The sequence below is a fragment of the Pongo abelii genome, chromosome 15 (genome assembly GCF_028885655.2).
Source record: "Pongo abelii isolate AG06213 chromosome 15, NHGRI_mPonAbe1-v2.0_pri, whole genome shotgun sequence".
NCBI classification, from domain to species: Eukaryota; Metazoa; Chordata; class Mammalia; order Primates; family Hominidae; genus Pongo; species Pongo abelii.
The window spans coordinates 106,411,500-106,421,420 of record NC_072000.2 but is presented as its reverse complement, the minus strand read 5'-3'; the positions used below and the strand labels follow the sequence as shown (position 1 = coordinate 106,421,420).

The 9,921-nt window shown below is 45.2% G+C and overlaps 1 protein-coding gene across 1 annotated transcript in view; it reads right to left on the bottom strand.

Moving 5' to 3' along the window:
- DYNC1H1 (dynein cytoplasmic 1 heavy chain 1) overlaps nucleotides 1-9,921 on the bottom strand; it is an 88,801-nt gene that overhangs the window by 53,340 nt on the left and 25,540 nt on the right. Inside the window, exons 10-16 of the mRNA XM_024231796.3 lie at nucleotides 9,150-9,299; nucleotides 6,299-6,445; nucleotides 3,644-3,784; nucleotides 3,119-3,295; nucleotides 2,874-2,984; nucleotides 2,670-2,789; nucleotides 653-892 (exon numbers count right to left, since the gene is read on the bottom strand). Coding sequence (XP_024087564.3) covers nucleotides 653-892; nucleotides 2,670-2,789; nucleotides 2,874-2,984; nucleotides 3,119-3,295; nucleotides 3,644-3,784; nucleotides 6,299-6,445; nucleotides 9,150-9,299 — 1,086 coding nt within the window. The remainder of the gene's footprint in view (nucleotides 1-652; nucleotides 893-2,669; nucleotides 2,790-2,873; nucleotides 2,985-3,118; nucleotides 3,296-3,643; nucleotides 3,785-6,298; nucleotides 6,446-9,149; nucleotides 9,300-9,921) is intronic.

Here is a 9,921-nt window from a genome sequence, read left to right as displayed (position 1 = left end):
AGCAGCACCACTACCTGCCTTTCCTGTCTCTTCTTGCTCATTTTTTCTCTCTCCCACTGAGCGTGATTCCAAGAAGGTAGGAGGCTCTTGTCCTTTTCACTCACTGCTATATCTCAATGACCTAGAACAAGGCCTGGAACACAGTCGGTGCTCAATAAATACTTGAATGCATGAAGAAAAGTGGATGTGGCAGTTTCTGGGTGGTGGAAGGTTTAAATGGCTACAATGACGAAGACAACAGAACCTGCCTTCCCACAATCCACCAGCAGCACTGGCAAAACCAGAGACCATCCAACCAAAATTAAATTAACTAGCAGCAGCAGTGGAAAGCTTGGCCTTTGTTTACAGGAAATTAAATTCTAATTTCTGCGCATATCTACGTAAGAGATATGCGTAAGAGAATGATCTAAGAACAGAAAAACTGTAATCCTTAAAACCAGCTCCTGAATGCCATTCTGAGTAAAAAGAGGTCTAAGCTGGGCTTCATATTTTCACATTTACTATCTCCATCTGCTTTTTTAACTACAAAAAGGAAAAGAGTCTTCAATACTAGAAAGCTCAGTCACAGCAAGGCCTTTTAGGCTTGAAAGAAAGTCACCAAATCACACTGCTGGGTGAGGAGTCTCCTGGGTCCCCACCCAGCGGGACTCACCGTGACAGGCTTGGTCTTCTCCCAGTCGGTCAGCAGGTCGGTGGTGCGGCTTTCCACGGCCCGATCCTCCTGGACAATCTTCATTTGCAGGTTTGCCACCTGCTGCTGAATGGCAGAGTCCTTTCGCCGCATGATGTCATTGAAGGCTCCCCACTCTCCCTCGATGTTGTCAATATAAAGCCAGGAAGGTGGGAACTGGAACCTTTGCTTTTCCAGTAAGCGCTGGCCATTGCGGTAGAGCTTTGAGAGTTAGAAAATAAATCAAGTTTTTTCTTCTATAATAATCATAGAAATTATTAATTAGAGCCCCATGAAAGAGAAGGCGCTTTATAGTTATAAAACACGTAAGACTGGCCAGACACAGTGGTTCTTGCCTGTAATCCCAACACTTTGGGAGGCTGAGGCAGGTGGATTGCTTGAGTCCAGGAGTTTAAGACCAGCCTGGGCAACATGGCAGGACTTCATCTCTACTTAAAAAGAAAAAAATTAGCCGGGCATGGTGGCATGTATCTGTAGTCCCAGCTACTCAAGAGACTGAAGTGGGAGGATTGTTTGAGCCCGGGAGATTGAGGCTACAGTGAGCTAGGATCCTGCCACTGCACTCCAGCCTGGGTGACAGGTGAGACACTGCCTCAAACAAAACAAAACACAGAAGACCAATACACGTGCTCTTCTCCTAAAACCATCCATCCTAAGACATCGTGGCCAGAGGGCAACATCCTCTGAGAGCCCACTGCAGCTAGTCTGGGTGTTGCACTCCACTGCATCTGGATGGCCCCAGACAGGATACAAAGCAAGGTGGAGCTGGGCTTCACCCTTTATTCCAAGTTATTAAAAGGGTACTTGGCCGGGCATGGTGGCTCATGCTTGTAATACCAGCACTTTGGGAGGTCAAGGCGGGCAGATCACTTGAGGCCAGGAGTTCGAGACCACCCTGGCCAACATGGAGAAACCCCGTCTCTACTAAAAATACAAAAATTAGCTAGGCACGGTGGTGGGTGCCTGTAATTCCAGCTACTTGGGAGGCTGAGGCAGGAGAATCGCTTGAACCTGGGAGCAGAGGCTGCAGTGAGCCGAGATCACACCACTGTACCCCAACCTAGGTGACAGAGCGAGACTCCATCTCAAAAAAAAAAAAAAAAAAAAGAAAGAAAGAAAGAAAAAAAGAAAGAAAGAAAGAAAGAAAAAAAGAAAGAAAGAAAGAAAGAAAAATCTAGATGCCCAGTATCTGCACTGAGTTTTTCATTATTTATTTAGTTTTTTGAGACAGAGTCTTGCTCTGTCGCCCAGGCTGGAGTGCAGAGGCACGATCTCGGCTTGCTGCAACCTCCGCCTCCCAGCTTCAAGCAATTCTCCTGCCTCAGCCTCCCGAGTAACTGGGACTACAGGCACATGCCACCACACTCGGGTAATTTTTTGTGTATTTTTAGTAGAGATGGGGTTTCACTATGTTGGCCAGGCTGGTCTCAAACTCCTGACTTCAGGTGATCTGCCCACCCTGGCCTACCAAAGTGCTGGGATTACAGGCATGAGCCACTGCGCCCGGCCTACTCTTAAGTTTTAACAAGCACATCAGGCTGTTGTAATAGAGATGATCTGTGGGCCATACTAAGAAAAGAGTGCCTTAAGGGTTGAGTCAGGTCATTCTCTTAGAATGCAAAATACCATAGAAGCCAAATTAAACTAGAGATCTAGTGTGATTTTTTTGAGACAGAGTCTCGCTCTGTTGCCCAGGCTGGAACGCAGTGGCACAATTTCGGCTCACTGCAAGCTCCACCTCCCGGGTTCATGCCATTCTCCTGCCTCAGCCTCCTGAGTAGCTGGGACCACAGGTACCCGCCACCACACCCGGCTAATTTTTTGTATTTTTAGTAGAGACGGCATTTCACCGTGTTAGCCAGGATGGTCTCAATCTCCTGACCTTGTGATCTGCCTGCCTTGGCCTCCCAAAATGCTGGGATTACAGGCGTAAGCCACCGCGCCCAGCCAAAAATTTTTAAATATCCATAGAGCTCACCTCAACTTGCTTCTCAAACTGCTTGATCTTCCGTTTCAAAGACTGCACATAGGTGATGAAGGTCACTGCATCGGAGGTGCTGGCCGTGTCTACTGAATGCTGCTCCAACTCTTGGCGGGACTGTTCAGACAGAGGGGAGTATTTCATCACAGAGCCGGGGTTTACCAGTAGACTGGTTACAGAGGCAGAATCCTATGTCCTCACCTTTGAGATCTGGGAATGGAATTCCGTCATGTTTGATCCTAGCATCTGCCCAAATTTGCTAAGAACCTCCTTATGCCAAGAGTCATATTTCAAGTTCACCTTAGATTGTACCTGAGGGTGAAATAGCACACAACACATCATCAGCTCTTTCCTCCTGGCGTGTTTATCCTTCAAATGACTATCAGCAACAGAAATGTTGCTTTTACACTACCCTTGACACCTTTCAACCAGACAGCAGGGCTCACCTTGCCATAATCTATAACTACTGGTCCAAACTCTTTCTTGGTTTCTGCATTGTCAAAGGTTCCTCTGGCCTTCCTTATTTGGACCAGGAGAGCCTGCCATTTGTTGAGATCTTCTCCAAGTCTGTTATAGATGTTTTCAGCTTGCATATCCCATAAACACTGATACTGAAGCCAAACCTGCAAATGAAGAACACAGTTAAATAAGTTTGAGTTTTCATTTTGTAGAATACTAGCACCTCTTATGTTCACATTCCATTAAGAAGGTTCATGTCTTTCACCACTATTAGAGAAATTCTCACTTCAGACTCTCGGAATTTTCATATCAAAAAAGATTCTCGAACGTCATGGTTAAAACTCCAAATAAGATGTATCTTATCATTTACTCTCTGCTTTGAAACAGCAAATAGTATCTAGTGAACCATACATACAGTCAAGACCTTGTAGCTCCATGTTCTTTATATCTTGTACTCTTAAGTGTCTAGAATAGACCATCTGCAGGTTTGAATGAAATTAGGAGTTTCTTACCTTGACATACTGTTCCACTTCAGATACAATGCCCATGACAGCAGAATACGACTCTTCCAGGGCAACAGGGCCATCAGGCATCCGTGTTAAAGCATTCCGATAGAATTTCTCTTCCTCAGTCAATTCGTAATGTACACCCACCTAGCCAACCAAAGCCGAAATGAATGCAAGTAGCGTATATGAAAATGGTAATCTAAGTGTCACCTTTTACTTAATTAAAATGAACTGAAAGAAAAGCTCATGACCAAAATGGCATTTAAGGGATAACATCCACTTACCCTGGCCACAAGTAACCAGAAAGCCTACTTATATTTAACTCACCAAACCAATACAAGAACATTAATGACAACAGAGAAATGTGGCAATGCAAAAACAGCCGAAAAGTGCATGAAGCCATTTGCTCATTTTAACTATCTGAGTGCCTGTTATGTGCTAGGCACTATTCTGGGTACAATAAGCAGATAAAAATCCCTGCTCACAGGGACTTACACTCTATGGGAGGAGAGACGCGATTAGGGAATAAGCAAAACACACAGAACGTCAGGTGGTGAGAGATAACTACGGAGCAAGAGTGAGAAGGAAAGGGAGTGTGGACGCAGCATGGGGAAGGCTGCATTTTCAATGGTGAGGTCAGGAAAGGCCTTGCTGAGAAGGGGAAAGTTTCGAGAAACCAGGAGGAGAGGGGTAAGTTGTGATTATTTGCCACCAAGGATTCTGAGTTGAGATCAACAAATGTGAAGGCACAGGGGCAAGAGTCTACCAGCATGTTTGAGGACCAGCAAGACTCCAGTGTGATGGGGCAGAGCCAGTGAAGGGAGAAGCAGCAGGAGCTGAAGTCAGAGAAACAATAAGCAACACATTACACGGGCCCAGCAAGCCACTGGGGCTTTGACTTTCATGATGAGTGAGATAGGAAGTCATTCAAGGGCTCCGAAAGTGTCAGGATTGACTTAGAATCTAAGACTTGCTTTGGGTGCTGTGTTGAAAACAGATTTTAGGGAGGCAAAGGCAGAGAGAACAGATAGAAGGGAACATTAATAATCCAAGTGAGAGGTGATGGTACCTTGTACGGAGTCGTGCCAGTGAAACAGCTCAGCATTCATTTTCAAGAGACACACAATGGGAATCAAGGACAATACCATGATTTTTGGCCTGAATGAGCTGAAGGATGGGAAGTGAAAGACTGAGGGAAGACCAAACTTGGGGAGGCAGGGCTCAAGAGGTGCTCAGTGTGACGCGACTCCGAGATAGCCAAGTGGAGATGCCATGCTGGCAGCTGGCCAGACAAGCCTGGAGTCGGGAGAAAGGTTAGCTGGAGATATGAACACAGAGCTGTCAGCTTGCAGGTGGCATTTAAAGTCAACAAGACTAGATGAGACCACAAAGAGAGTGCACAGGAGTGGAGAGGGAACGCAACATTTAGAGGGAGTTTAAGGGAAAGGCAAAAGAGGAACCGAGAAAGGAGACTAGCCACTGAGATGGGAGGAGAACCAGGAGGCACGGTGTTCTGAAGAGTCCAGAGCACCACGCAGGAGGGAGCCGCCATCAAATCTTGCAGTTAAGAGGTGAGACAAGGACAGAGAAGCCCACTAGTCAGCAGGGTGGGGCTATGGGTGATCACACAGAGCAGTGCTGGAGGAGGCTGGTTGAGTGCCTGAGAAGGGAGCTTCCTTATGAAGATTGCAGGGGACGTGGGGTCCCGTTTAGGTACTGAAAGAAGACCCAGAAGAGAGGGCAGAACAGCTAAACAAGAGTGAGGGGATGGGCTCTAGGGAAAAAGGAGGCTGCTGGCTTTAGTTTGTTAAATTTGGAGATAAGCAAGAGAACAATGCAAATGGAAACACGGCTGGTTAAAAACAGGAGGAACATCATGAGAATGATGCTAAGGATTGCATGTAGACTCCTTGAAGGTCAGAAGCCAATATCCATAGCTTGGTTCTGATTAGCTGGACAGTGCCCAGCATTAGGTGAAACACCACCACGATTTTAGCCACAGGCAATTAACTACCTCAAAAAAAATCCTAAAAGATCTGAGTTTATGTTCAAAGTTAAGAAAACGGTTAATGTCTTAAAAAGATCACTAAATTCTGGAAGAGTCTGCAATAGCAGAAGTTGTGCCATCTTTTTTTATGAAAGCCACTGGTTCTGTTTAGAAGTGACACTGGGGACTAAATGGTCTTTTGAGCTTTCCTTTTGTTCTAAAAATATACTAAGAGTATATCATATCTGAGATTTGCTTTAAGATAATCTGGTGGGGGTGGAGAGGTAGGGAAGAAAATATAAATAACACTGGCCACATATTGATAAAGCTGTGTGGTAGGGAGCTCTTGATTCCCTCAACTTTTGTGTATGTTTTAAAATTCCCCTAATAAAAAGTGTGGGGTGGGGAGGAGAGGGAGAAGCAGGAATTGAGATTCCCAAAGACGCTCATGGACAGAAGTTCAAAGAGACTACTGAGACCAAGCTACAAATGCCAAGTAACTAGTTGGAAAAAAAGGTCAGGGCACAAAAAGCCTCCCTAACTTTCCCCTGGGATGTCTGGAGTTTGTCAACAACATCAAGAGCTTATTTAAAGAAGCACCGTGAAGAAGTGGTATCACAGAGCCCATGAGAGGCCTGGTCAGAGGTGTGTGCCTCAAGTCGCCAAAGGCTCACCTGGTACCTCTGACTCTGGATCCTGGGGAGAGACAGCACAACCATCTTCCAGGCAAACATTTCCTGATACAGCTTGTATCTGCACTCTTCAATTGGCGGATTCAAGTAGATTACCTGATTGGTTATTCTTAGCTCATGAACGACATTCTGTGAAAGAAAGGTTTCATTTCTACTCAGCAATCTATTTCAATAAAAAAAACTTTTTTTAAGACAGAGTTTCACTCTTATTGCCCAGGCTACAGTGCAATGGCGCAACCTTGGCTCACTGCAACCTCCACCTCCCAGGTTCAAGCGATTCGCCTAAGCCTCCCAAGTAGTTGGGATTACGGGCATGCGCCAGCACGCCCAGCTAATTATATATTTTTAGTAGAGATGGGTTTCAGCATGTTCGTCAGGCTGGTCTCAAACTCCTGACCTCAGGTGATCCACCCGCCTCAGCCGCCCAAAGTGTTGGGATTACAGGTGTGAGCCACCATGCCAAGTCCTTTGCTTTTTGTTTTTTTTGAGATAGGGTCTCACTCTGTCACCCAGGCTGGAGTGCGGTGGCGACATGGCTCACTTGACATTCTGGGCTCAAACAATCCTCCTGCCTCAGCCCCCCCAAGTAGCTGGGACCACAGGCGTGCACCATCATGCCAATTTTTTTTTTTTGAGATGGCGTCTCACTCTGTCATCAGGCTGGAGTGCAGTGGCACCATCTCAGCTCACTGCAACCTCTACCTCCCGGGTTCAAGTGATTCTCTTACCTCAGCCTCCCGAGTGGCTGGGACTACAGGCATGTACCACCATGCCCAGCTAATTTTTGTATTTTTAGTAGAGACGGGGTTTCACCATGTTGGAGGGGATGGTCTCGATCTCCTGACCTTGTGATCCGCCCGCCTCGGCCTCTCAAAGTGCTGGAATTACAGGTGTGAGCCACCGCGCCCGGCCTAATTTTTGTATTTTTTATAGAGATGGGGTTTTGTCATGTTGCCCAGGCTGGTCTCGAACTTCAGAGCTCAAGTGATCTGCCCATCTTGGCCTCCCAAAGTGCTGGGATTACAGGCATGAGCCACCGTGCCTGGCCTCAATAAAATAGTTCTGATACTCAACACCTTCTCTTTCTAAATTACTAAACTACTTCAGTCTGAACCACAATGTCTGTCACTTATCAGACGTGCTCTTGTATAATGTCATGTTTGTCATTTGTGCCTTCCCCAAAAGAACATAAGTCAGAGAGCAGGTGCTGCTTCACCTCCTCCTCGGTCCCTGGTGCCCAGGCATTGAACACATAACAGGTACTCAATGAACCTTCATCTGGTTTGACATAAGTATATGACGATGTCTCAATATAACAACCTTGAGACCCGAGAAGCTAGCACCACTGAAGCAGTGATACAACTCAGGTTATCAGTTGTCGGGCAATGATTTAAGTTGACCAAGGTCAGGTAAGTCTGTGCCACCTGCCAGTGCTTTACGCTAAACAAGAATTCCAACTTAGTCTCCACTAGATAGTCATGTGTTGCTTAACAACAGGGATACATTCTGAGAATCACGGTGAGGTGATTCTGCCACTGTGCAAACTCCACAGCATGTACCCACACAAGTCTAGATGACAGGGCCCGCTGCCCACCTAGGCTATGTGGCGAGGCCTATTGCTCCCAGGCTACGAATCTGTACAGCATGTTACTGTACTGAATACTGTAGACAACTGGAACACGATGGTAAGTATTTGTGTATCTGAACATATTTCGACGTCAAAAAGGCACAGTAAAAATATGGTATTGTAATCTTCAGGACCACCATTGTATATGTGGTCTGTCGTTGACTGAAATGTCATTGTGCAGTGCATGACTGTAATTGTATCAATTTAGAAACACTCATTTGCTTCTCTGGGACTTGGTATTTTAAAAAGTATGTTCTGGGGATGAATATCCAATAATAGTAATATTCAAAGGTGGAAACAGAAATACTCAAAAGTGAAAACATTTTTCAAGTGTAAGGGAAAAAAATAAAAAGGTAAAGTGTAGGTAGGGGAAAAAAGCCAACTGTTTCTCTCAGATCAAAGTTTTTACTGTTTTGTGAGGCCTTTTTATTGGTAAATATAACACAAATACTTACTTACTGTAAGGTGTAAGGTGTAAGGTAAATATAACACAAATCCACTTACTTACTGTAAGGTGGATTCCTTTGTAACCACCACCAATAGCAGCAGATAGGGCCTACTTACACAGTGCTAGTTGACAGAATTATTCAGTTGTTTAGAAAGCTTGCTAAGCTCCACACAAATGGGAAAGAGATGGCTCGGGAGGCAGACTACTACTCTGGTGTGGTGGCCACTGTGTTGCCACCTTCTTCCCGGGGATGTGGACTGAGACCTTTGTTAAAACGGTGGAGTACGTTTCAATGTCATGGTCTGAACATTGACTTCTGGTGGATTACATGCAGTTCTTGAAACAATTTACTGCATGAATGTTTGGTAAGAAGTTTTTTCCACAGTGTAGTTTTTTTTCTAAAATTTAATTTTTCATTTTTTAGGACTTAAAATAATTATTTTAGATTTACAGGAGAGTTTCAAAGGAAGTACGAGGAGTTTCCACATATCCTCCACCAGCTTTCTCCAGTGTTAACATCTCACATGAGAGTGAGGGATTTTGGAGAAAGAGCGCAGAGGTGACCTGTCCTTCCCATCGCATCACATCAGAGGGCACATGACACCTGCACATTGCCACTGGTGAGGCTGACCTTCATCACCTCGTTAAGGTGGCATCTGCCAGGTGTCCACACTAAGTGACCTTTTCATAGGTACTTTTTAATGAGAGAGTTTTGTTATTTTACTTGTTAGTAAATAGAATGCCACAGAAGCACTCACTTTGATCTTTGGCTCTCCACCAGGCTTGTGACTAACTTGTGGAGCATCCGTGTCCATGTCAACTTCTGCTTTATCTTCAGCTTGTCCAAGAAGAACCTGGGTCCAAGCTCTCAGGCCAGCTTGCAGACGGACGCCCAATATTCTTTCAATCTACAGACAACGTTATATCAGAGAACAGTGTTTCTTCTAAAAGTTAGCTCACAAAGCAAGTTAATCAGAAAGTGGTAGGTGTTTCAGATAAAAGATACACAGTTCCTAACTAGAAGCCTTCATATCTCTCTTCTCAGAATCTCACTTTCTCACTTTCTCCCAGCCGCAGATCACTTGTCAGGCTGTGTTCTCCATCTTTGGATACTGAATCACCAATCCTTCACAACCTGTAACCTCTGTTATAAAATATCCTCCTCCCCAACACTCTCTACTTGGGTGCTCTCTGAAGTCCACCAGTGAGAAAAGATATGGATTGGTAAGTGTGCTTTATGCATACATACCACACCTTCTACCCATCCCCACTTGTCTGTGGGGATACGGGTGGGGGCAGAATGTGGCTGTTTCTAAATTGGGTGTTGGGGAGGGGCAGGGTCATCAGAGGAGGACACCTGGAGGGCTAGAAAAGGTAACACGAATCATAAGGAAAGCAAGGAAGGGCAAATAGGAAGTTATCAAATATCCAGCAAATAAAGGCAACACTTTCTCCTCCCTCTTATCTCCCTGCTTCCAACTTAAACTTCATGTGAGTACTGACTGACATGTACTATCATAATTTGGTTCT